The 25,393-nt window shown below is 43.5% G+C and overlaps 1 protein-coding gene across 3 annotated transcripts; it reads left to right on the top strand.

Moving 5' to 3' along the window:
* Positions 1-2,598: 2,598 nt before the first annotated feature.
* LOC122413579 (runt-related transcription factor 1-like) lies at positions 2,599-25,393 on the top strand. 3 transcript variants are annotated; one of them, XM_043424015.1, is made up of 7 exons: positions 2,599-3,218; positions 4,959-5,850; positions 6,055-6,285; positions 13,864-13,989; positions 19,193-19,372; positions 22,313-22,615; positions 22,953-25,393. In XM_043424015.1, the coding sequence occupies exons 2-7, from the start codon at positions 5,436-5,438 to the stop codon at positions 23,291-23,293; spliced, it is 1,596 nt and encodes a 531-aa protein (XP_043279950.1). In that variant the 5' UTR covers positions 2,599-3,218; positions 4,959-5,435; the 3' UTR covers positions 23,294-25,393. The 3 variants fall into 3 exon arrangements, with proteins under 3 accessions (XP_043279950.1, XP_043279949.1, XP_043279951.1); XM_043424014.1 differs by having other exon boundaries at positions 13,864-13,977; positions 19,178-19,372; XM_043424016.1 differs by having other exon boundaries at positions 13,864-13,977.

The raw sequence follows: 25,393 nt of genomic DNA on the forward strand, positions 1-25,393 counted from the left end.
CAGAGAAAGAGAGAGAGAGAGAGAGAGAGAAGCCCGGAAGAAAGCTCGAAAAAGGAAAGCGGTCTTGGTAGCGGTGGTGGTGGTCGTCATGGTGGTGGTTAGCGGAGAGGTAAAAGACGAACAAGTCTGAAGAACAAGTGTGGACGAAGCGTTGCCAGTACTCACGAGTCTTACGTTGACGCGCTCCCCCTTTTTCATTAGCATTCTTTGTTATTTGCCATCCGACGATCTTCGGAGTTCGTTCTCTTCTGACACTCACAAACCGAGTTAAGTGTCAATGAAAAAAAATCGATCGCGTCTGCCTCACACGATGGAGCAACTATTGCATGCAAATATAAAAAAGTCCTTCGAGCAGCTTCGCATTTGGAAAAAGTCTCCCGGCCAATGGGAAGTATTCCTTCGCCAAAAAATCACCGAATTCTAAGTGCAGTGAACGCAGTGAAATGGTTTCCACGCACCAGATTCAGTGGAATTCTGTAACCCTCAAAATCATCATCGAAACGGTATGTCGAAATTCAAATCGTGAACAGTCCCATTATTCCATCTCCCATCCGAACTAAATTCGCAGCAATCCGTAGCACAAAAATTGCTCTCACAGCCAGTGAGAATCTCCGCCATTCGTATCCGAGCATTCGCGCACTGTCCGTTGAAAAGCACTAAGAAAAATGAGTCATCAAACATCAACAAATGAATAAGCAACTCAATTGCGTGCGTCGAATGGTGAGGCTTTTCGCACAATTCCTGATCCCCCTCGCCACCTGCTTTGTGCACGTGTCCTTGAGCCATTGATCGTCCTTCCACTCCCGAAATGGTCGACCAAAAATGGCAGAATCTGCCAGGTCTCCGAGAGAGTAGATTCGTCCAAGTTTCTCAATGAAGGCACGTGTCCCTGTGCAGGAACTGTCATCGAAGACATTGCTTGTCTATTCGAAGGATAACTAGAATAAACGAGACATGTGAGGCACTTGGGTCATAGTGGGAAGCATGCCGAAGCATAGCAGCTTCAGCCGTCTATCGCGTCGGAGGCCTTGGTTGATCGAGGCGTGACGAGCGGTAATTGAATGTAGCTACGGCATTTGCATTGACAAGCTCCAACAGAGATAATTCGAATCCCGTCGAATGCGACGGTTCGCGAGCTCCATGGGGCATGCCGGGCTTGCCGGGCTGGGCGTTCTCCGTTAGGTCGTTTGTCAATACTGTATATCCCCGATAGTTGGCATCCTCTCTCATCAGGTGCTCCGTACGGTAGTTCTCTGATTTCTCTATTGAGTGTTATTTCGCCCTCAAGCCTCAATGCATCATTCGATCATGTGTATTACAAGTGAAGATTATTTTTAACTTGATAACTTTGTGGGGCATTACGAGTGGACGAATTCTTCAGAATTCATTCAATTTTTATCGTTGAATGTTGTTATTCCTACGACGGGATGAATCCTGGCATTCCAACTTCCGGAATTGGCTTTGATCTCGTGGACAACGAGCGAGCCTGCACAGCCGCAATGCTTTTGTAAACCAAAGAATGTTTCACCGAGTTCTCTACGTTTCTCCATTTCGCCAACATAAATTAATAACATTATCGCGTATAGCTTGAAAATCAGAGGAAAACAATCGAAAGTAGATTGGAGCGAGCGCTCGCCGGATGGGAGGGTCTTTCAATCCACGTTGCAACAAGGCCTCTAATCCTCGTACGAAGACGGAAGAGCTGTGCGAGCAGGGCCGGGGGCGCGCACACAGATCGAAAAAGGCTTGTCAAAAGATAAAACGAAACTGAAGGGCGACACGAGCCATGCTACAGTGGCTTCAGTTGAGGTTCGACTACGGGCGGACAAAGAGGCTACCGACGCCGCTACACGCTCATGGGGGAACTACGCTCGCAGAAAGCCCAAATGAAAGGATAGCGAATTTCAGCCACGCTAATGTCCAAACACATTTTAAAGGCAGTAATGACCAAAAGGTTTCGACCAGCCAGAAACCCGTAGTCAGCATAGCGGATCCAGCCGAATGATGAAAGGCAGTTTTCAGACAGATGGGGTGGTGACCCAACTCAGGGAATTTAGCAGAAAATTATGATCGAGGCAAAATATATATTTCAAGTTGAAAGTCAATTTTCAAAATCTCTCCTGACACCATCCCTGACAAGCAGAAGTCCCAAAGTTTATCTCTCATCACTTAAAATATTCTCTCAAAATCTTTATTCCCCATTTTCATTATCTCGACGACGATCGTCTCAAAAAGCTAATGAAATATTGATGTAACGCGATAAAGAGATAAAGGTGGTTAAAGTGGAAAAAAGATGGTAAATAGTGAAAGAGGAAGAGAGCATAGTTGTGCAATGGAGTTGGTGTGTGAGTAAAGTTAGCGGGGCAGAGGGGCACGGAGCCGGTGGCGGGAGGGGGGAGTTGCGGTTCTCGCTGGGCGGGGGGAGACGGGATGCGAGGATGAGGAAGAGGTAGTGGAAGAGGAAGAGGTAGAGGATGAGGAAATGCGGAGTAGGGGCTGAGGCAGCGGGTACAGAGGACGAGGGAAAGGAAAATGAAGGGGAAGGGGATGATGCTGCTGTGCTGCGTGTGTAGGCATGGACCAGTGCGTCAACGGCTGTTGCCTCACACGTACCGACCTAAAATTATAGTTAGTTGCCTCATCGGATATTCCGAGATAACGGAGTCATTGCTTTTGTCACGAGCAATGGACCATCCAACGGTGCTGACGACGAAGACGCTCGGCCATTGAGTTTCAAGCCGAACGAGAGCGCCATCATTTTTTTTCGAGTTTATCAAACCCTGGAAAAACGAACTTTTGGTTCGGACGTCGAACTGAACGAGTATACAGTGATTATGCGAGATTGTGCTGTGTTTTTGTGTCCTCGCGTGTAAACAAGTTCGTGATTACAATACAATTAACGGATATTTGTGCTGTCTGCATCGCTACGTTTTTACGATGACGGATATGTCTGCGTGGACTGAAACACCAAAACTGCAATGTTATGTGGATTTGTTCTGCTGAGTCAAGAGTGCTTGGCGATTTTTAATGGAATTCGATTTTCAGTCAATTCGTTACAGAGAACGGTGAATTAATGACGGGACAGTAAATACTTTCCGAAGGCATCGATTGTAACGAGGAATTTTCCTATTTTTATTGTTCGCAAAGTTTTAGAGGGGCCGAGAATTCAGAATGATTTTTCTAACCCACGAGTTCTTGAAAGACTCTTCCGGATGCAGGTAAAATCATTTTTTCTGGAATATTTCCAGCTGTCTCGACCACTCGAATTGCTCGTTGCTTCTCCTCAATGTACAGGGAAAATTCACTCTTGAGCTCAGTATGAAAATAAGAAGGAGGACTCGTATCAGTCTCTTAACAGAATCGGGCCAAGTCAGAGGAAAAGTCTCGGATCGAAGAAACTGAGGGTGACTCACGAAAGGTAGAGATTTGAATGCAAAGTTAAGCGAGCATCTTAGCCGTCGCGACAATGGCGTTTCGTAGGTGCGTGTTTCTCGGGTCATGGAACATCGTTCGTAAAATCAAATCGAGGGGGTTATTCTTTTAAAGAATTAGTGAAAGTGAGGAAGTAACGGGAATCGAAATGAGAGCTCCGTCGGCCGACGGTGACGATCCGCAGAGCCTTTCCAATGATTTTTATGCACGATTTAGCTCAAAAGTAAAGGAACTCAAGTAAATAGAGGAGAAATTTCTAAGGAAATAAATATTCAGGAATTTTTACGCATACGTTCGGCGACTCGCAAAGCCGACGGAAAACCCGACGCGATGATCGCCAATAAATCCGGAAAGGTTCACAATCCATTGGGCTTTCTGCAACGTTCCGTTCATTGAGGAAACGGAATAAAAGCGCGTATTTTTTCGAGGCCACAACGTGCTCGCGCGGCGTGAAAGCGAGACAGGAAGCAAAAGCACGTGTGCATGAGAGTTTGACACGCGGTATCCCCGTGCATAGAGTAGGAGGCCGTTGCAGAGGGTAGTAGGAAGAGGGTGGACGGCGAAACCTCGGGACTGTAGTGTCAGGGTTTATCCCTGCTGTCTATTCCCCGTACGCTACGTTTTTCCCCTATTTTTTTAACCCCACCATCGTCGCGCGATCCGTCGAACGTTTACCCTCACTCTTTTTCTGTCGGTCATACCATCTCCGTTTTTACCCTTCGCGTTCCATTCGCGGCTCCTCTCTTTATTCCCGTCCCAGCACACTCCTCACTCACACACGCTTCTCTCGTTATAACTGCTAGAATTCAGACTCCTCGTGTTACTCCCCTTTCTCGTTTTTACTACAACGATCCACTCTCTCCTTCTTCGGCGTACAGCCTCGCGCGCCAAACGAGAGCGTAAAACGTGTCGCGTCAGCACACGTTTCGAGCAGCCTGCGGATGAGGGGTGACAAGCGCAAAAATTACTGAATGAACGTTGACGTCACATACGACCCAAAGACGAGGAGGACGAGGGAGAGGCAGACGGGGAGGGAGAGCCTACGCCGGCTGGTTTAAAAAACAGTGTGCGAGGCGCGTTCTCTCCTTCGCTCTGTTTTTTCCCTCCGCACCTCGTTCCGTGCTTGTCAGTCTTGCAAAACCCTCGCAGCCCTGCGTCAAAGGGTCCTGCCGACCCCAACGATTTCGAGCTCCGTTCCCTTCCCTTTTTTCATAATCTGTACATAAAAGACTGCGGAAATGACCGGCTCGTGGAAAATCGTTGGCGTTTCGAGGGCGTATCTCTGCCAGTCTCTTTCGACCCCGTCCAATCAAATTTTTGCTTCAGCGAATGAACGCCTTTTCGTGTGAAAAAAAACCGAAGCTCAGGAGTTCGTGATTTTTGAAAAATTAACAAATCACGCCGGCACTTTTCCGGGCGTTCAGGAAGTAACCCAACAACCTTGATCCAAAGTTATTTAAAAACGCAGCTCATTCGAATTTCACTCGTATTTTCCACCATTTTATAATTTCATCATTTTTTTTCAGCATTTCGTGAAATCGGTGTCGTGCCCGCCGAGTGAATTCCGCACTCGCTTGAAGGACTTTGCGACGATGAACCTTTCGAACTAACATTCGAGCAACGTCGCAAGCGTGATGTCTTCTTTAACCCCGAGTAATTCCACAGACATTGTGATCATTATAAAATCAGTGACGACAGTGTGGTGCAGAGAAGACGGCGAATGTAGAAGGGACACGAGCGTTGACGTATTTTGAAAAATGTCAGCGAAGATGACGACGTGAAAATGTCAGGTCATCCGGCCTGATTAGTGACTCTGCTTTCAAATGACTGAGCAGCTGAAAAATCGAGCTTAAGTGTACGTGCGCCCAAAAATCGAAGAATTTTCGTGTGCACTTTGTAGAACGTGAGCATTGGGAGCAAATCTATCGCAAGAGCGAATAAGGACTGTGCGACTAAGAGAATAATCCGATGCGGTCATGCTGAACCCGATGTTCTGACTGCCTATGGATATATTCGGACGGTGCAACGGTTCTGGAGGTATCGCCTCAATAGCTGGTAGCGGAGGTGTGTCAGGAAGTCTCATAAGTGGCGGCAGGGTGGTGACTGGAACCGGTAACGTAACCGGAACCATCACCAACACCGGAACTCGAAGTGGCAACGAAACGACGGTGGCTCAAAGCGCTGCCGCTGGAACCAGGGCATCCAGTGGTGGTCCAGGGAGCGGCGGTGCTTCCGGAAACGCGACGGGTAGTGCAAGGATGCAGTTGACCGGTGCATCAGCCCCGGGTGCTGCGGCTTCGCCCGAGTCCGGGGTGTCGCCGCTGGCCGATGCTTACACCAAGATGACCAGTGACATACTCACGGAGAGGACGCTCGGGGACTTTGTCAGTGAGCATCCTGGCGAACTGGTCAAAACTGGTGAGGGAAAAACCTTCGAAATATTGTTTGACTGATTTTTTTAGCTTTTAGGGAATTTGCTATAGAAAAGAAACAAAAGTAAGAAAACACTTGAACGTTGTCGCTGCTCTTAAAATCGTGACAAAGCAAATGATCTTTTGGCTGTGAAAACAATATGAGATTGAACGTAAATTCGAAAAATATAACGCGTCGAAATATTACCAGGCTCACCACACCTCGTCTGCACCGTTTTGCCACCCCATTGGAGGTCTAACAAGACCCTCCCTGTCGCTTTCAAGGTGGTTGCGCTCGGGGATGTGGGCGATGGCACTCTGGTCACTGTCCGAGCCGGGAACGATGAAAACTGCTGTGCCGAGCTGAGGAATTCGACGGCGTTGATGAAAAACCAAGTCGCCAAATTCAACGATCTCAGATTCGTTGGGAGGAGCGGTAGAGGTGAGTACTTTTCGTATCTCCCACAGTTTTATCATCACGCGGTGTTGATTACCCTGCACGGAGAAAACGGATTCGTCTTGTATAGCGAGGAATATACGATTTTTTAAGAATTTTCAAAGTTTTTAGCCACCGATCGCAAACAGGATAGTTTTTTTTAAACTTTCCCATTTTTCGCCCCTTCAATTCTCAACAGCTTCGTGTGGATATCAAAAAGTGATGCACGTCAGAACTATATTTCGTTTTGATTTCGAGTGCTATTCATCGTGTCAGACTAGCACTTACCGATAAGTGAAACGGTCCTGTAAATCACAAATTTCGACTATCAGCATAGTAAATTCTATGACAAATATACGAATATACATCGAATACGTGTGACATTTTACCATAGTTTTTTTCAGAGTTACTCGAGCATACTTTACGACATAAAGATTTGAAGTTACTGAAAACATTTTTGACCATGCTTATAGAGAAATAGAATCTTGAGTCTTTTGAATAAAAGGTATGAGTATTGGTCTTTTTACTATGTTGGATAAAACAATTCTTATCAATGCTGCAATCCACTGTCCCTAAGATACTACATTCCTAGTACTTTCCTCTAGAATTTTCGGCCTCGTTTTCTCCGTGTATCGAAAATGTACGAGGAGCGTGAAAGTCTGTACACCTCGGAGGAAATTCCATGGGATTTCATTCATAAAAGTTCCTTCATTCTTCGTTGACAGAGGCTTCCCCCAAGAAATCTGTTGTATGGGGTGAAAAGAGGGTTCTTAAGATTCTCAGTTCGGTGTATCCATGTATAGGATGGTGCGACTGTATTTACAAAAGAGGGTGAAAATTGCCATGTTCATGAGAACGAAGAAACGGGATGAGAAAAGCTTGGTGTGACCTCCCGAGAGTTGTGAAGTGACTTGACGTAGTAAGGGTAGGTCATGGACGTCTCCGAGCACCCTCATTTTTCCTCCGGCACCCCTATTTCCTGCTTTTCCTTCTTCTTCGAACCACATTGAGAAAAGTCGTTCGAAGACTTTCGTTAAACGCGCACCCGTGCGACCGTTGCTTTCTCACTTCCTCAAACTCATCGTTTATTTTCCGGGAGGAAAGCATTCCCAAAGTGAACAGAGAAAAGGGTTCGAAACGTCTTCCGGGTTCTTACATTCTCCTTCTCATCGTTTCCTCTCCCCTTGGAGTGGGTAATGGCTTTTATTTGTACACCGCAACCGACGTCTTCTCACCGATGTCTGTCATTTCACGTCGACGATTTTCTCTTTTCCACGTGTTTGTCGTTGCCGATCAATCTTCCTTTTACTATCTCCCCTTGTGCTCCTTCTATTCTACAAGCTTTCAACTCTTTTACTGTTAATTTGATAAAATTCACAAAAACCATTTTTCACCTTCGTTTGCAATGTCTCAATCGTTGAGATTGAGCGGTTGTTATTGATCCATCGAAAAGTAACATTTTCGTTGTAGAACGAAAATGACCGAAAAAAAAAATTTTTTCAAAGGCAGTAGACTTCGAAAAAATTCCAAGGTTCGAAAATTTTGAAAATTTTCGAAAATTTCAAAAATCGAAAAAATGGCCTTCAACAATGGGTTTCAAACATGATTCACGCGATTCTGAGTCGAATGAGACAAAGTTGTAGTGACCGAAAAAAAAAAAATTTCCAAGGCAATAGACTATGAAAAATTGCCAAGGTTCGAAAATTTTGATAATTTTCGAAAATTTCAAAAATCGAAAAAATTACCTCCAACGATGGGTTTGAACCGTGTTTCACGCGATTCTCAGTCGAATGAGACAAAGTTGTAGTGACCGAAAAAAAAAAAAAAAAATTTCGAAGGCAATAGACTATGAAAAATTGCCAAGATTCGAAAATTTTAAAAATTTTCGAAAATTTCAAAAATCGAAAAAATTACCTCCAACGATGGGTTTGAACCGTGTTTCACGCGATTCTCAGTCGAATGAGACAAAGTTGTAGTGACCGAAAAAAAAAAAAAAAAATTTTCGAAGGCAATAGACTATGAAAAATTGCCAAAGTTCGAAAATTTTCGACAATTTCAAAAATCGAAAAATCGACCTCCAACGATGGGTTTCAAACATAATTCACGCGATTCTGAGTCGAATGAGACAAAGTTGTAGTGACCGAAAAAAAAAAAATTTCCAAGGCAATAGACTGTGAAAAATTGCCAAGATTCGAAAATTTTGAAAATTTTCGAAAATTTCAAATATCGAAAAATTGACTTCCAACGATGAGTTCGAAACATGTTTCACGCGATTCTGAGTCGAATGAGACAAATTTGTAATGACCGAAAAAACAAAAATTTTTCGAAGGCAGTAGACTTCGAAAAAATTCAACCAATTCACCAACAGAGAAAAAAATTTATTCGAAACACCGAAAAACCAGCTCAAAATGGATGTTTTTTGTTCATCGGGACACGCATAAATTCCTCAGGTCGTCTTTCTCTTCCAAGTATGGGATGCTACAAAGCTTGTGGAGGATGTAAAGGTGAGAGGTACTCAAAACCCTTTTGAATAATGGGGTGATAATATTAATCGCGTTTCACTTGGATTTTAATTAGCATGATTAGCCTCACGAGTTCTGAGCTTTTGGAAGGGATATCCTTCACGTGTTCGCTTGCCAAGTCTTCGAGTCGCAAGATTTCTACGTCGAAATATATCTAAATGAAATTATTCGATAAAATAGTCCAATTTTTAGACATCAGCGTTAAATAATTATCGGAATAGTTGAGATTGAGATACGTGCGAGAAGCTTTGCATCTTGAAGGCTTGCCTTTTCCCTCCTCGAGGAACGCCCAGGCTCTAATACTTCTCGTTTTCCTCTTTGCATCGACTACATCCTTCATCCAAGCTTATGTTAATTCTCAGCCTCGGGAGGGGATTGCCGAAAACAATTGAGAGCTAATCCCAGACAAATGACGGACTTGCTATTCCGACCAAGTCCCTCATGAAGGGTTCGTCACTCCTCAACCCCATTTATAGTCAACGGGCACAGTTTCCTTTTCTCTAACCCCTTCACCATTGAGCTTTTGGATTTAACGTATCCCGATGATCGAGCTTACAGTGGATAAAAATCCTCCTCTTCCCTTCCACACGAAATGACTTTTTATTTTCTATTTTACACAGAATTACTGATTTTACTGTGATCAAATATGTACTTTTGACTGAACTTTGACTGCAATTTAATTCCTTCATTATTCCACGAGTTTCGAGGCAGTTCTTCCGCCCCGAGAACGTCAATATCGATCATAAGTTCGCTGGTCCCAAATCGCTTCCACCCTACCAGCCCTAAGCCCTCCTAACGAGCAAGATTATTCAAGTACGTCTGAGGAACCATCGAACTTCGTACCTCTGTCATGCCCTTTGTTCGAAGATCAGAATAGTGTTGAATCAGCATTATTCGACACGAAAAATCTTGCTGAAATATGACAAGAGATTTTTCGTGGGTGGTTAAATCTAAAAAAAGCTGGTAATCCGTAATTGCTATAGGTTTTCAGCAAACATAAAAGTGACTTCGTATCGTAGGCTGTGAGAGTATCCATAAATCATTTTGTGATTGGTTCCCTCGTGGAAAATTTATGTTCTCGATGTCTACCAATCGATTTTTGCACGAGGAGTGAAGTTACGGTACGGGATCGAGGCAGGGGTGGATTCGTACCGTGTGTGTTGGTCCACCCTTATTCTCGTGGCGGATGTATAAAGAGCAGAGGAGACGAGGCAAACCAGAGGGAGGGCAGGATATTTAAAACGTGCCGTTGGAAGGGTTGCAACGAAAGTGTGCGGGCGCGCAGTTTTGTCGTGAATCCTTGTACGCGAGCGAGTGTACGAGTGAGGGGGTTGAGTTTTTCAGCCGCGTGGTTCGCTCGTTGTTGTAAGCTAAAAGAAGAAAAGCGTTGAAGCTGAGAAAAAAATATATGGAGAAGAGTTGGCTTTGGGAGGTTTGCTATATGAATGGACGAAAAAGAGCAAGCAGATGAGGGTTAAAACGATTGCTTCACATGCCACGATCCTGGCATGAAGTATGGCAAACAAATGTACCTTACAGTCTTGTTGGTCAATAGTCGTCGTTGTTGAAAAAAGGGGAGAGGTAATGGCACGTTGAGGGAAACGTTTGAAAACCCGTGTTCCGAGCTCCTACCAGGGGGCTGAAGTGAGCGAGGCGACAAGAGGGTTGGAGTTGAGGGCTTGACGACGTTCAATGGGTTTGGTGACTGGCACCGAGGGTGTTACCTACGCTCCTCTGTCTGTATAACTAACTTCACCTCTAAACTCTTGTACACGAGGCTAGCTGATATTTTTATGCGTCTGTGCCGGAGGGTTGTTCCAGAAAATACTCCGTATTTTCAACATTAGTTTCTGCGTTGAATTCTCGAGCGTTTATCACTACGATGGCATTGGAGGTGCATGAGGTTTGGAAAAATTTATATTTTTATGTTTAAGGTACTAAAAATAACCACATTTTGGGGTTCGTTCACCAAAGATCGTTGACGAATCACGCATGAAATCGTTCAATCGAAATTACAGTAATTCGACAACTGCGTGATGTTCCGCGTCGATCGTTTCTTCAATAACTGCACGAGATTTTAAAATCGTACGATAATGAGCCGCGTCTTTAAAAGTGTCTCGTTCATCACCGGGCTTATCGATCCGAAAAATCTTCAAATTCGAGTCACTTTTTTCTCAAACGAAATGAATCATCCCCAAGTAAATGCTTACCCCGAAAGAAATACGCTTTCGTGAGAGACGAGTCCACGCGAAATCGTTTGCTTTACGTTCAGTAAAGCTCTGGGTTGCAGTGGTTTGACGGCGGTATGTGGAGGTGGCGGCAGTGGTGGCGATTCGAGGCTAGCGCATAGAGCAGTTCGAGGGGAAATGGGATCACCTCACGTGGCGAACCACCGTGTGGCCACGCTTGACACTCACCGGTTATATTCCTACTATTCCAACCGCCTCTTTTTCCATTTCAGTTCCAATTATCTCATTGTTATTTATGTTCGATACCCGGCACGTTTTTTCTCGTATCAATCCTCATCGATGGTGGCTTATTTTTCAAACGATTATTCGATTCCTGATCACTCGTAGGGGATTACGGAGTCGGACAAAAATTGACGAGGAATCATCGAACTCTGTGAGCGACAGCGAATTCAATGGAAGGAAGAATGATGGTAAAACCTGGCAGCGACTCTTCTCGATAGTTTCCGAAGTCTCCTATTTTCTGGACTCCAATCCGAGTACTCGAAATAACTTTGGTTTTTTGAAGAGTTTTTTGAAGAGCCATAAAATTGAAGAGAAAATTGAACACGCTGTTCATCGAACGATTCATCCATTCACAGTGAATTTTTCTGCTTTCAACTGTTGTGAACGCTTGAATTTTCATACGCGAATAGACGAAACTTGTTGTGCATGTAGCTCAGCGAAAATCCATCAATATTGAAAAGTAACTTGGTCTTGTATATTATGGCGAAGTAGAAAGGGAACTCAAAGCGCATAAAGTATTGGCAACATGCGCAGCTCGCTGCTTGTTGAGCGTGCTTCTCTGCTGGTTTCAAATGTCCTAGTATCATCCACCTCCCGTACTCCCACAGCCAGAATCCCGGGCTAGTGGCGTTTCGTTTTCACGCTCGTTGAGTACGAGAGGAAGAGGATTCTGGCTGCGTTGAACGCGCTGGTCTATCTACCAGGTCGTTTGTCGGTACGATGGCCGGGGGTTGTTTCGGGTGGTGGGTGAATTTTGCCATCCCTGTGTGAATGTGAATGTGGAGAAGAACATTGACAAGAGAGAGGGAGAGAGAGGGGCGGAGCAGGGTGAGAATGAAAGGGAGGAAAAAAGAGAGGGAGAGACTCTATAGTAGGAAGAATTGCGGTGAACCTCCGCGTGTACCTCGTCCACCGCGTACATTTTCCGACAGGACAAAACGAGACCAGCTTTTTTCATTCCTTTTCACTGGATTCTCCTGTCCTCTCTGCTCCGCTAGTTTATTCATGGCAATATATTCTTGCTCGCAGGTCTCTCATGGTGATCTTTAACTTTTTCACATATTTTCCAATAAGAAATACCCGTTTTCGGTACTTGTACCTTTTCATTACATTTGAGTATTGGAAAACGAGAAAAAAGCTCGTTTGCATTATCCTAAAATCGAGCAGAATTTTTGGAAGCTGCGTGTGCTCGTATTGAGGTGATTCGAAAAAAAAAAATATTCTGTTTCCTCAAAGTCAAGTGAAAAGAATTTTTGAGCTGGTGCCAACGACGTTACATTTTTTTTTCTTTCTGAGTGAAAAACCACGATAAAACAAGACTGATTGTTCGGTGTTGCAACGACAAAAGTTAGCACTCAATGGAGAAGCGATTCTCTGAAAATTTGAGCTTGGAGGAAAAACGTGTAGAGGTCGTCCCAATGGTTTTTCTAAATATTTCGAAATAATGTTTCGAAAACATTATTTCTCAAAATTTGAATCAACTGACAATTTTTTTAGAGGTATTTAAAAAAATCGAGTTTTTTAGTCAAATTTTCGATTATGGAGTGCAAAAAAACTGGAACGTTTTTCATTTCTATCGTCTCTGTTATCGTCACCCTTAATTTTTAAAAACACACACACTCTAAAAAGCTACAAAATGACACTATTGCTTTCGTTTTTATTATCGTAACAATATTCGATTTAAAAAAATTCTCTTCCACGAATTCGGACTCTGGTGCTGATTTTTGTGTTTCGACTATTTGATAATTCCTCATCCCATCGTGAACGTTTGAAGTTTCTTCAAATGTTTCTAGTTTCTTAATTTTTATTCACAACATTGTTAGTCCGTTTTCTGTAATCCTCTTTGAAAGTGTTTCACAAACTTCGGTTGAATAGTCGAGCTCATTTTTCATGAAGGAGTAAAACGATAGCGCTGAATCGTGTGCCTCCGTTTCGCTCTCGTCATTCCTGAAACGCCCCCGTTTAAATGAATTTCATATTTCGTGGTAAAAAAAATAAATGTTTCCCTGAAGAATTAAGATTTGATCGAGATAGTGAATTCGTTTAAATGATTTTATCGTGTTACGTCAACTTGATTGAGAGAGAAGGCGAAGATACAACACCCAAAAGCTTCTCGGTGAATTTAAGCACCCTCATAATGTGTCCGAGGCGTATACACACTCAGTTTCACCGACCCCCACCGTAGCTCTATCGATACATTACCCTTTTTAATTTTGTTATCTCGGGTCTCCGCTTAGGAAATTCGATTTCCGAACTTTTGGTCCACGTGCGCTTCGCTGCTGCTGATTTTTTACACTCTCTCACTCCTCGCGCTCTTGTTCACGCTGTGTCACTTTTGACCTCAAAATACAGCGCTCAATTACTATTATTAAATAGACTTGAGACTTTATTGATGGAGAAATTTATGAGAAATTGTTCCTAACTTACGTTCAAAAGTGTCCAGAGTAATTCCATTGTGAATACTTATTCCAATGATGCTCCAATCACTCGCTAACTACGATCAGTGATTTAATGAATCCATCCCATAAAAATAAATAATAAAATCACCATAAAATGGTTACGTTCAATCGCAGCATTTATTTCTGTTTCAGGCAAGAGTTTTACCCTGACGATAACAGTCTCGACGACCCCACCTCAAGTTGCGACTTACACGAAGGCGATAAAAGTTACAGTGGACGGGCCCAGAGAGCCCCGATCCAAGACCAGTGAGTATCACTGTAAGCATTTATATCATTCACTTACTTACTCATAGATTTTAGTTTATGGCTAAAATTGTAGTAATAAATGTAACTAAATACCAGCAAGAATCAAACAAATTTTATTGAAATCCCCCAACGAAGTGACGAATGCTCCGAATTTGAGCTCAAATATTTGGATTTTCTCATTAAATAAGAAAATAATCAGCGATCCTTCTGAACTGAATTTTCAATCTTCTGGTTTGAAAAATCCGCATCGTTGTCCTCCCTGTTCGCAATAAAGTGTACGAGCTTTTCCTCATAAATCTTACCCGCATAATCGATGATCTCCAAACCAAGTGAAATCCAAAAGTGTCAAAAGGAGTGACATACGTAAAGGGTTTTTGGGTTGTGAGTCGTAGAATTTGTGGCTCTCTGCCAGGCTCGCGGGTGAAACTATCATTATTTATAAACTCACAGAGAAAAGCATTTCTGTATGTACGGAGGGGTGGGAATAAGCGAGAGAAATCATGAAAGAAGGAAACAAGAGGCAAACGCGAAGCGTGTACGAAGCTTGTAGTATGAGAAGCAAAAGGAGGATAGCATAACGTTGATAAAGGGTTGCGGCTACAGGAGCAGGGAGATATCGTTGTCCCAACCGCCTACAAACTTCGCGCAGAATGGTGGCAAAACCGAGCACAGGAATAAGGCAGAGGGTTAACGCCTTGCTAGGCAACAACGGCGACGACGACGAGAACGAGGACAACGACGACGACAATGGCGACCCCCTTGTTCGAGACATACAATTACCATACGTTTCAAGCGTTCCATCCTCTTCCAACCTTTTCCTCTCTCTCACCCTCTCTCCCTCGCTCTCTCTCTCTCTCTCTTATTATTATAACTGTTATTATTATATCGTGCTTATACGCGGTGCATTTGTACTTTGAAAACTCCTAGAATATGTCTCCGTTTCGTCATCTCATTAACTCTAACTGAAAAACTTTTCTTACCGTTTTTACTTCCCTCATGACACGTGCGAATGCGTAGTAAACGTATTTTTTTCGTTGTGGTTTACCTCACATGGACCCAAATAATTGCTAACTATTTCCGCTGGCTTTAACCTACTTTTTTTGTTAAATGATGAAAATGAGAGTTCGTTTTGAAGTCGTTCGGCTGCTCTGTGACTAGTCAAGTTTGCAACTACTTTAAGTTGATTAAATTCAAGTCTAAATTATTAATAAAATCTTCTGTCATAAAAATGTAATAAAATGCTATAAAAATATCATAAAAGATCAAATTTATACTTCAACTTGACTAGCCAATGGTTGAGTCGGTACCGGTGACACTTGAAATACACAAAACGTAGGGAACATTTTTATTCGGCGAAAGAAAGTTCGTATCGGTGTAATGGCACCGAGAAAAAGGAATGGTCAATTCATTTAAAAGAAACGAAGCTACTAGACGAATGAAAGCACGTGAGTCAGTCCCAAAAATAAATTTGATGAAATTCTCACGATTTCCAAATTTGCCTGAAGCTCAATCAGCTGTTACGAGCAGTTCAACGTAATGACTGACATCCGCTTTCGAAACGTCAAAAACTAAAGTTTTTCCCCATTTTCTTTCTTAAAAGCCCCGTAAGGTAATGTTTTTTTTTTAAGTAAGGGAATTTGTGATAAATTTTTTTCACGATTTTTTCCAAATTTTTTCCCGTGAGAGGCCCCGGAACTGTGCTTATCGTTATCAGGGTACCTTAAACTATCATTTACCGCAAAAAAGTGGACCTTCGCCGTACTTAATCGAACCGCCGAACTACTTAAAAAATTTGTATGCTTTTTTCTGCAGAATACTAATTGTCGACCTCAAAATTCAACTCGCGTGTGTTGGTTCCAGTGAATTTAAATTCCGAATTTTTGCAGTAAGGCTCAAGAATATCAATTTCAATTCTTTTTTGTCAAAGGGCTAGCCGCCCGAGCTGTCTATATCATGAAGAGAACACCGCTCGCTCCTACTTTAATGAAACGTCGTCGCGTGCATGAAAAGCTCGTCTCTCTCCAGCCAAAAATAACTGCACAACTAGGCTACGAGATTTTTGTTTATTTCGTGCACGCGCACGTTTGACCACATCCGCCGGCTTGGCTCCATATGCCGGAGACCACCCACTAAAATTCACCGAGGAGCAGCAGGACAAAAAACACCGAACTAGGGCATGCTAGAAAAATATGCGAAAGCTAGTCACGAAAAAATGAAGCGATTCAAAGTTTCTTCATTTATTTTTGCCATTAATTTCATCATGGACGACGACTCAAATGGAGTCGATCGAAGATCCTTTACATTCAAATCTTCCTGATGTAGATTAACAACAAAAAACCGTCATTGGACAAAAAAAAAGATTTTTGGCTCAGCTGAGTGCCAACAAAGTCCAGTTTTTTCTACGACCGTCACCTGCCCATTGATTCCAAAGCATAAAAATAATTTTTTTTATCTGTCACTGTAATGTCCGATCTTCACTGCTTTGTGAAATTTCTTTATTCAGCGTCTTTTCACTAATAAATTTGTCTACTTAAACAGCTGTAGATGCAAAATTTTCCCGGCCCGCTGTTGGACCCGCTTACGTGGAAGCGGTTTGACGCAAGGATAAATGAGTCTTTGGCCGGCTGCTGCCTCTCCTTTGGATAACCTCCGCAAACCTCACCCCCCGCACCGTCTTCCACGTCCTTTTCCTTTCGTACATACCGTCCTTCAATGGGAGCCAACTCCCTCGCGTTTTCCCCCGGAACCTCCCACTACCGTTGTAATTAATTAAACAAGCAATTCATTACACATTCAACCCTTGGCCCCCGCGAGTTCGAAGGTAACCGTCGTTGCGATGCGAGCCAGAAGAAAGGAGCCCCTATAGGAGCAAGGAAATTGATTGAGAAGGGTTTGGGTGGTTTTGCACCGTCTGAATAATGCGCCTCTATGAACGCTCTGAGCCTCTTGGACATTTTGCCACTTTCTAATTCTACGTCCTTCACTGGAATGTACTTTGAGAAATCTATGGATTCTGACGGATCGTGATCGGGCGAACATTTCTAAACTGACAAACGGAAGCATCGAATTTTTCACAAAAATCCACAATTGACGACTGCCCGAGAATCGAGGACTCTTGATCCAGGTGCTTCGATAGAATTGACGTGTTCATTCGGTTTGCTCTTTTAATGTTCACCAAAACATTGGGCCAATCCGTTAATGCAGATTGGGTCGTCCGTTAATACTCATGGAAATTTTTTCACATCTCTCATCTGCTTAAGATCTTCGTGATTGTCAACTGATATGAAATAAGTATTTAGAAAAGGGTTAAAAATGGATTTTAGCATGAATTAAAATGTACACGAAATTTGGAAATGGTCCGATAGCGTTACAGCCGCTTTCTGAAGAGGACTTGGCTTCCTCAGATGCAGTAAATCCGTAGAGTGTGATAGAGAATCCTGAGAGCCAAAAGTTTTAGGGTTCAATCCAACCCTCGCCCAACCCTCGTGAACGGTAAAGCCTTTTAATGAAATACATAGGGATGCGAACAAGACTCAGCGATATATCGTCGGCGATGGTTTCAGTGATAAGTTCGAGGGTCGTACTGGATTATTTATGCTACTTATCAGAAGTCGTCTACTTCAACGGTGTGTTAAGAACTACCCAAGAATACACTGAGAACGATGAATTCATTCGATCAATAAACGGTGACGAAACACATGAATTTTGTTCATTTAATTATGATCGTTTTGCAGTAGCGGACGACATGCTCCGAGTCAGCAAGTGGCGACTGAACAATCGAGTGTTTTTCGGACGAACAGCAAATTTCGTTGGCCCTCCGTGACCGTAGAATTTGTTAGTTGACCAAACTTTTTTCTCATTGTACAGAGGAATTTCTCATCGGGGAGGAGCTCACATTTTTTTGGAATTTCTTCACAGTTTGACCTCAAACTCACGAGCAAACTACGAGCAAACTGAACGTAAAAACTAAACCGTCCGATAGTTTACAGGGCAGTAAATTCAATCGCATCAAATATGAGCTGGCGACAAACTCATTAAAAAAGTAAGAAAGTACCCGGAGAGTCGAGTTGATTTTTTCCTCATTTACTCAAAGTTGGAGCCGCCCCTAGCCAAAAATTCGAGAACTGAGACGCGTTCGATTCTTGACGGATCGTGATGGCGAATGTTTTCGATCCTCTGGAGAAGTTCGAAACTGAAATTTGAGTTGCTTCTTGCATTCAGGCTGTGGCTCGAGGCTACAAAGCTTAAGCGTTCCGCGAATGTTTGATTGTGTCCGCGCGTATGTTCTTGCCATAGAGAATACGCCATTCAGCAAACTAGCAGAATGTCAGGTCTGTCGTGTTAGAATTAGGGCTTCGATTGGATTATCGGGGTGGTCGTATGGCTCGAGGACCGCTACTGTCTATCCGGCAACTCTCTCTCGCTCTCTCCGGCTTCAATTGCCCTTTCCTTCGGTCTATGGAAGCACCCATACCAGCCCATATGGTCCTTGGTGTCTCAACGGATGCCTTCAACATTGTGTGACTCCATGGATTTGGAGGCTTCGACAATCCGGTTCCCTTCGAGTGAATTCACGAGCCAGGCAAAGTCCGAAAGCGAGGATGAGGCTGATGAGGAAGAGCGAGGGAGAGACGATCCGCATTTTGGTGGCGCTCTGTTGCCACTAGCACAGCTTGTTGGATTCCGATGGACGGCGTTGAACCCTCTGGCTCTGCTGGGACGTCTTTAATTGGGTTGGCAACGCCAGCCGGCCAGCAATGAAGCAACAGAAATAAAACGCTTTCGACGTCCCTTCGTACGACCATTCTTTTATTTCTTTCCTGAAGAACCAAAGTTGCCGATGAACTTTTGTAGATGTCACCCCATCCGGACGTGTCCAAACGCCACATTTTCTTCGAGGCTTTGCTTTTTAGTGGAGCTCCGTTGACGTGTCTCAAACATCTGGCGGCTGGACTTCGGATGTCGTGGGAAAGAGTTATCTTACTGAGAAGCAGGAAATCATTTCTTGGGAGCTTTACGAAAAGATTGACTTGGCAGAACTTGATCCAGTAATTCCGTTTGTTTTTCCATTCATTGACAATATCGAGGCAACTTTATTGACGAATTTTCCTGTTTCATGACACTGTTACTCCACTGAAATCCTTAACGTTAGTGATAAAAGCGTTGCAAGTCTCGCGAACAGGCGCACGGTTGATGGCAGTGTTTTCTTTTTTAGGGCATCAGCAGCAATTTCACGCGTTTGCGTTCGCCTCTCAACGCGGTACACCCTTCTTCGCATCGCCCTTGGTCGACTCGCTGCAGCCTCTGCCAAATCCTCTTCAACCGTTACCGAATTCGCTGCAACCGAGAGATCCATTATCATCTTTTCGTCACGCGATGCCTGGCAACTGTCAAAGTGAGTATGCGTCGATTCTGAATTCAGAAAAAAGTGGGCGATCCTTTTGATGATATTTTCGGAGTTGAACGTGGCAGTCGCGTCAGATTTTTCTTTCGAACCGTGTCACCGTGACGTTCGACTTCTTAAAAATGCCTGGCACCAAGAATTATCTTCCCAGGATCCACGACCACGTTTCGCGACCGAGATTAAACAGTGTTTCGGCCATTCGTTTTCAATTCGAAACCAGGTGATTTAGAATAACGGAAAAAACTTGAATTTATCGGGCACGGAAGATCGGAGGACTTAACAGAATGGGGTGGTAGCCAATGGAACGGAAATGAGAATAAAAAAAGGAATGCATCGAACGTTCATACCTGACGAAAACAAAAAACGTGAAAAAAGGAAACAGCAGTCCCCTTGGGGCGATTCGAACGTCGGAAACGCAAATTATCGGTCCGTCCACATAATCCTGTGGCTACAACGCTCCCTGCGCCCAACCTGCCCACCACCCTTTATCACCCTGTATCCTCCGCTATCCATGTTCTCTCGTAAATCCCTCATTCTACCACTTTTCTACCGGGTTGTTTTACATCGGACGATACTCTGCCTTGACCAAAGGCCAACCTTCTCCCGGCCGATGTGTAATGGAAGGTTTAAAAATTAATAAGTGAAATATTCGGCGCGTGCCACACTTTATCGAAGAATGTTCGCGAAGCGCTGCCGCTCCGGGATGAAGGATCGTACGAGTGGACGGAGCCAGCAGGAACATCGAAAACTCTGGTCATCACAGCGAATTCAATAAACAGCCCTCTAACTATGGGCGCTATGAGAGCATGCTGCTGGCAAACAAAGTTCCTGGAATTTCAATGTAAACATTATTCGAACGAAATTGTTCGTCGAATTGAGCGAAGAAAAAACAAAATTACAAAATTAGACACTGTTCGTAAATAAACACGGCGTCAGCCTTCCCAGAGCTCGCCATCAGAATGTCGGATTGAGTTTCTACATATTTGCTCCAGGGAGTTCACGAGCAAGTCACAAAGCTTCTGGAAGATGTACAAAAAGGATTTAATGTAAGAGAAGAGAACCGGAAGGGGAGGAAAGCATGTTTTACGTAAATTTCCGACATGCAACGAAGTGGATGTCGAGTTTCGGGGAGAATAGAAGAGATTCGCGAGAAAGAGAGAGGGAGTAAAGCAAAGTGGCAAAATTGGGGGAAAAGGCACATCAGCATCAGCGATACTAAGCAAGAGCACGAAGCCTGGAGGCCTTCGAGACCCCACAACGCTACACCGGGCCTGGAAGCCACGCTCCCGTGGCAACCCCTTTAATATAATATTTAATCTAGCTTTGAACGGGGCTTGCGGTTTATGCCTCTGCTACCGGGAAACGTAAAGCAAGAGAAGCCACCTCACCTACTGCTCTGGCTTCTCACTGCTCATGCCGTTACTATCGCTGCTTCAGTTTCACTCACACTTTTGTACACCGTGGCGCATTGCATCCTCCATCCACCCCGGAAAACTGCCCTCCGCTAGGACCAATATCATCCAGTGCTTGGAATTACCTCCGCAAAGTATTCTGCATTGAGAAATCTCTAACTAGGAATTACAAATCGATCGAATAAGTCTGTAAGTGGGAAAGATCCGGGAGAGTCTGCAGCCCCACGTGGGATGAAAATTTCGGAGAATTTGGAGAAAGTTTGTCATAAAATCACGTTCGACGGTTCTCTGATTCTTGTCGAGAAGTTCTGTGACCAGCGGCTCCGTGAGACGGCTCGAAAGCATCGAAACGAAAACTCCAACTGTCAGACGAAAAATAGGACTCCGCTCGACTTGCTGATCAGATGAATCAGGTGGAAAGAGAGTTTTTGTTCGATAATCAAGGGACCAAGAGATGGTCGGCACTGCTTCGATACAGTGGAAAGGAAAAATGCCATAATTGTGGGATTTTCGAAAGAGCAAAAGCATTGTTGAACCTGGCACGAATGAAAGTGATAAGAATGAGAAAGAGAAAAGATTTAGGGTTGCGAAATGAACTTGCGATGCTTTCGTCGGCAGCGGGCTAGTGACCTTCGTTGAGGCAAACTTGGCTGTTTGAGTTGGTCGCAGGCCCTCTGCGCATTCGTTCGAAGACCAGCAGGAGCAGCGGCAGCCGGCAGCAACCCTTTGATCTCTATTTTCCCTCGAAGCGGTACCTTTTTGTTTAGGTGGGAGTCTCAGGCCAAAGTCTGCCTCCCAGGGACTGTCATTTTTCAAGCCTTCGACTCAGTGCTGACCGATCATCGTGAGCAAACTTGTACGCGTTCGACGCGTAGTTACTTCTCCGTTTGATTCATGCCCGACGACGTTTTGTCAGAATGAAAGAGTAAAAATGTCAGTGGTCAACCATGTGTCCAAAAAAATGCCTTCCGCCAACTGCACAACGACCACTCGTATTTCTCTCAACGCTCAATCCATCTTCCACGCTCTTTCGAGCGCGTATGACGATTCGTCGATACGGGAAAATTGCGATGGAAAATAATCGAGACTTCGACTGCACTGACCACTGCTCGACCGAGTCAAAGGACTCAACATTCTATCTAGGTTCTTTGTGGAACAGATGTGAACTCGTCTTTTTCAGAGATTACTCAATACCGTTCAATTGAGGCTTACAATGGAACGTTTTCGAATGAACATTCCAGGAAAACTCACGAGCAGAATATTCAACTACTTACCCGCGTCGTTCGCTCCTGATATCAAGGCACATTCAACCATTTTTTATGTGACTAATTCAACACTTGGACACCAGACCCCGTGAGCTTGGAATCCGCACTGCAGTCTTCCATCTCCGGGGTCCAGATGACCCGAAATTTTCTCTCCTCAAGATTCCCAACTGATCCAGTTACCATTTTCATTGCCTGCCTGGCTTTTCAGACTGAAAATACCTCTTTCGCAACTTTTTTATTCCTTCGTTCCTCAGACATGTCGCAGTTTGGACTCACGGCCGGGAATTCTTGGGGCTACGGGACTACCGCCGGATATGCCGGTTATCTTCCTGGTCCGCTTTCATCTTGCGCGGCACAGGCATCCTTCCCACCGCCGCCACCACCTCCGCCGCCGGCCGCACCCCCGCAATCCGCAGCCGCAGCTTCGCTCGCGACTTTCACTGGGACTGCGGCTATGTCTACCCCTGCAGCACCAGACTCCACCGCTGGCTCGACCGTCGCTTCGACTACCACCGGAAGGACGGCCCAGCAGGATGTCTTTTCGGCAGTGTCTTCCTGTAAGAAAATCTTATTTAAATATCGATACTCGAGGATGTACAATGTCTGATGAGTCGACGAAACTGGATTCCAAAATGCTCAAAAAACTTTATTCAACATCGACGGTGATGAAAAGCACAAAAAGTTCACATCGACGCTACCGTCCTTGACGTGGTTTCATCGGCTTTCCTGGTCGAACTTCCATTAGATCTGCCAATCGAATCAGAGCACTTTCTGCCCATCGTGATCGTTCCTTTCCGAATCATCAAACGTTGTACTTCATCTATTCGCAATTTGCTGAAAAAGCTTTTTGCTGTTGTCCTATTTTCTTGTTTTATTTTCTTCTGAAACCTGCAGTGGTGCCAGACACGACGACGCCGGGTCAATCTGACCCTCTCGATCCACTGACTAGTCTAATGACCGGAACAACGAGTCAGAGGTACCAAGAATATGTGTCCCCAAGATCTCTCTCGACGGATTCGAACACGACCGACAGCCCCGTCCACGAGGAAGGCTTCGGAAACAACTACGGCAACTACTTTCCCACCCCTGGGGTATTGCCGAGCATACTTTATTCTCAGATATACAGCAATCAATTTCAGAACTCTGAGAGCCCGGAGCAAACAGCAGTTGCGGAAAGTTGCAGCGTCAGACAAGAAGAGGTGAGGCCGGACAATAGTGTCTGGCGACCTTATTGACTGCACTTTAACACGACATCGAATACGTCTGCTAAGCTCGAGGAGAATGCTTATGAAAAATTCGAAGCTTATCAGGACGTAGTATGATGTGCGTTTAACTGAAAATCAATTTTTTTTCGACCTCCAGAAATCGGAGCTCTGAGAATGGATTATTTTTCATTGATCATTGAATTATCATTTGAAACATTTTTCGGCCTCGTTAGCTCCAGTTGATTCAATGAAAAAGTGCTGATAAAACACAATCACCGTTTATCTGATCCCGAGGATCTCGTTCGCGTTCATTAAATCATAGGAAAAAAAAATTATTTCGTCGGAATAATTTATCGAAAGTTCCCAAAATAATGGGATGTTGTTTCAACAGAAAATGTAAGAGAACTGGACGAAATATTCGATCTGAGGCTCGCTGAGGTCCAGCCTCATTTTATCTGGTGTTATAAAAAGTGACTATCAAAATTTCATTCGTGAATTCGCGGTATGGACGATCGCTATAAAAGTGGGTCTAAGCTTTGGGCATTAAAATATGTACTCAAGAAAATTCTTCCGTTTTTCCTACTTCCGGCGGAAGTGAAAAACGAGAAAAACCTTTTCCACACGACTCGTAACGATTTGTTCTGATGAAGAGGGAAACGAACAGAGACTCTCGTGCGTTGTGTGTGATCTAGTAGATAGACATAATTGTTTGTATTAATCACGATCGCGATGGACGAAAAATGTTACGAAAGAACGAGAGAGAGAGAGAGAGAGAGGAATAAAAATTCGACAAATTGAGAAAAGCGTTGCTGAAATACGCGAAGATTTTGGATTTTTTAATCAATCGCTCATCCTGTGACAATTGGATAGAGAATCCATCGAGCATTTTCGACTTTGTAAATCACGCTTAAAACACACGATAATAATGCGCGAAGTGATAAAAAAAAACGTAAGAGAAAACAAACAAAATTAACGAAAATACAGTGAGAGTAACAGAGTAACGCAACTAGTCAAGACAATGTGAGAGACTGAAAGCTGAAATGCTAACGAAAAAAGAAAAACAGAAAATGAAAATAAAGATTATAATGTAGTAGTTACAAAACGGGCTTGAGGAGGAGATTACACCAAGACTTTTGAAATCTCGAATTTTCGTATAAAATCTCTCTCGATGTAACAAATCGAATTCGTTCAAAAAATATTTTGATTCCTGAACGTTGTTTACAAAAGTTTCCAAGTAAATTTCCACATTCTACGCGAAATCAATTTCCCTTTGTTTTGTCCTACGAAATTCAACGTGAAATCGGAAGTTTTTGCTTAATCTCCTCTGAACGACGACTGTAAATTATTGTAAATAGATATTGATCGTGTACGATTCACCATGTTCCCCTGCACGACATTGGAGTGGTCGAAGGGAGCGAATAATTCACGTGACAAAATAACATTTATTTATGTTTCATAGTATAATGATGGAAACGATATAGAATTTGTTTTGTTCCCTATGCGATTTCCAGTTGAGCGAACAATCAATTTATTCATTTCGTGCACGTATGCGATTTTTATATCGAACGAATTTTTTACGTCTCTATTAAACGAACATTTGTTTTTGTGATGAACGATCGAATGATATAATTCTGTCATTCTAATGTGCCATTGATGCTTTATTATTATTATTATTATTATTATTATACTCGAAGTTTTTGTTATTATGATCATTATCGATGTTGGTATCGATCGATATTAATATTATTGATTATTATTAAGCAAAGTATCGATATCCGTTAGTCCTGTGGGCGCTCGTGCAATATTTTTCAAATTTTTCTCAAACGAGAACAATTTGCATCTGCCAAACCAAAAGGACTCGCAATAGGAGATGCATGTTTTCTCGTATTTTCACCGTCCACAACACGAAAATCGTTGGCATCATTGTTTTTCAAGTAAATACATGAATTTCGGCTATTAAGATCTTAAAAACGATCACGTCAAACCCCCGGATTATTGAAATCGAAAACATGAAGAAACTAACGATTCGCAAATCATCACTGGTACTATCATTTTCCGACGAACACATATCTACCGAACTATTGTTATTGTAGTTTTTGACCGAGTCGAAATAAAGTGTATTTAAAAATA

This window comes from Venturia canescens, chromosome 7 (assembly GCF_019457755.1).
Source record: "Venturia canescens isolate UGA chromosome 7, ASM1945775v1, whole genome shotgun sequence".
Taxonomy (NCBI): Eukaryota; Metazoa; Arthropoda; class Insecta; order Hymenoptera; family Ichneumonidae; genus Venturia; species Venturia canescens.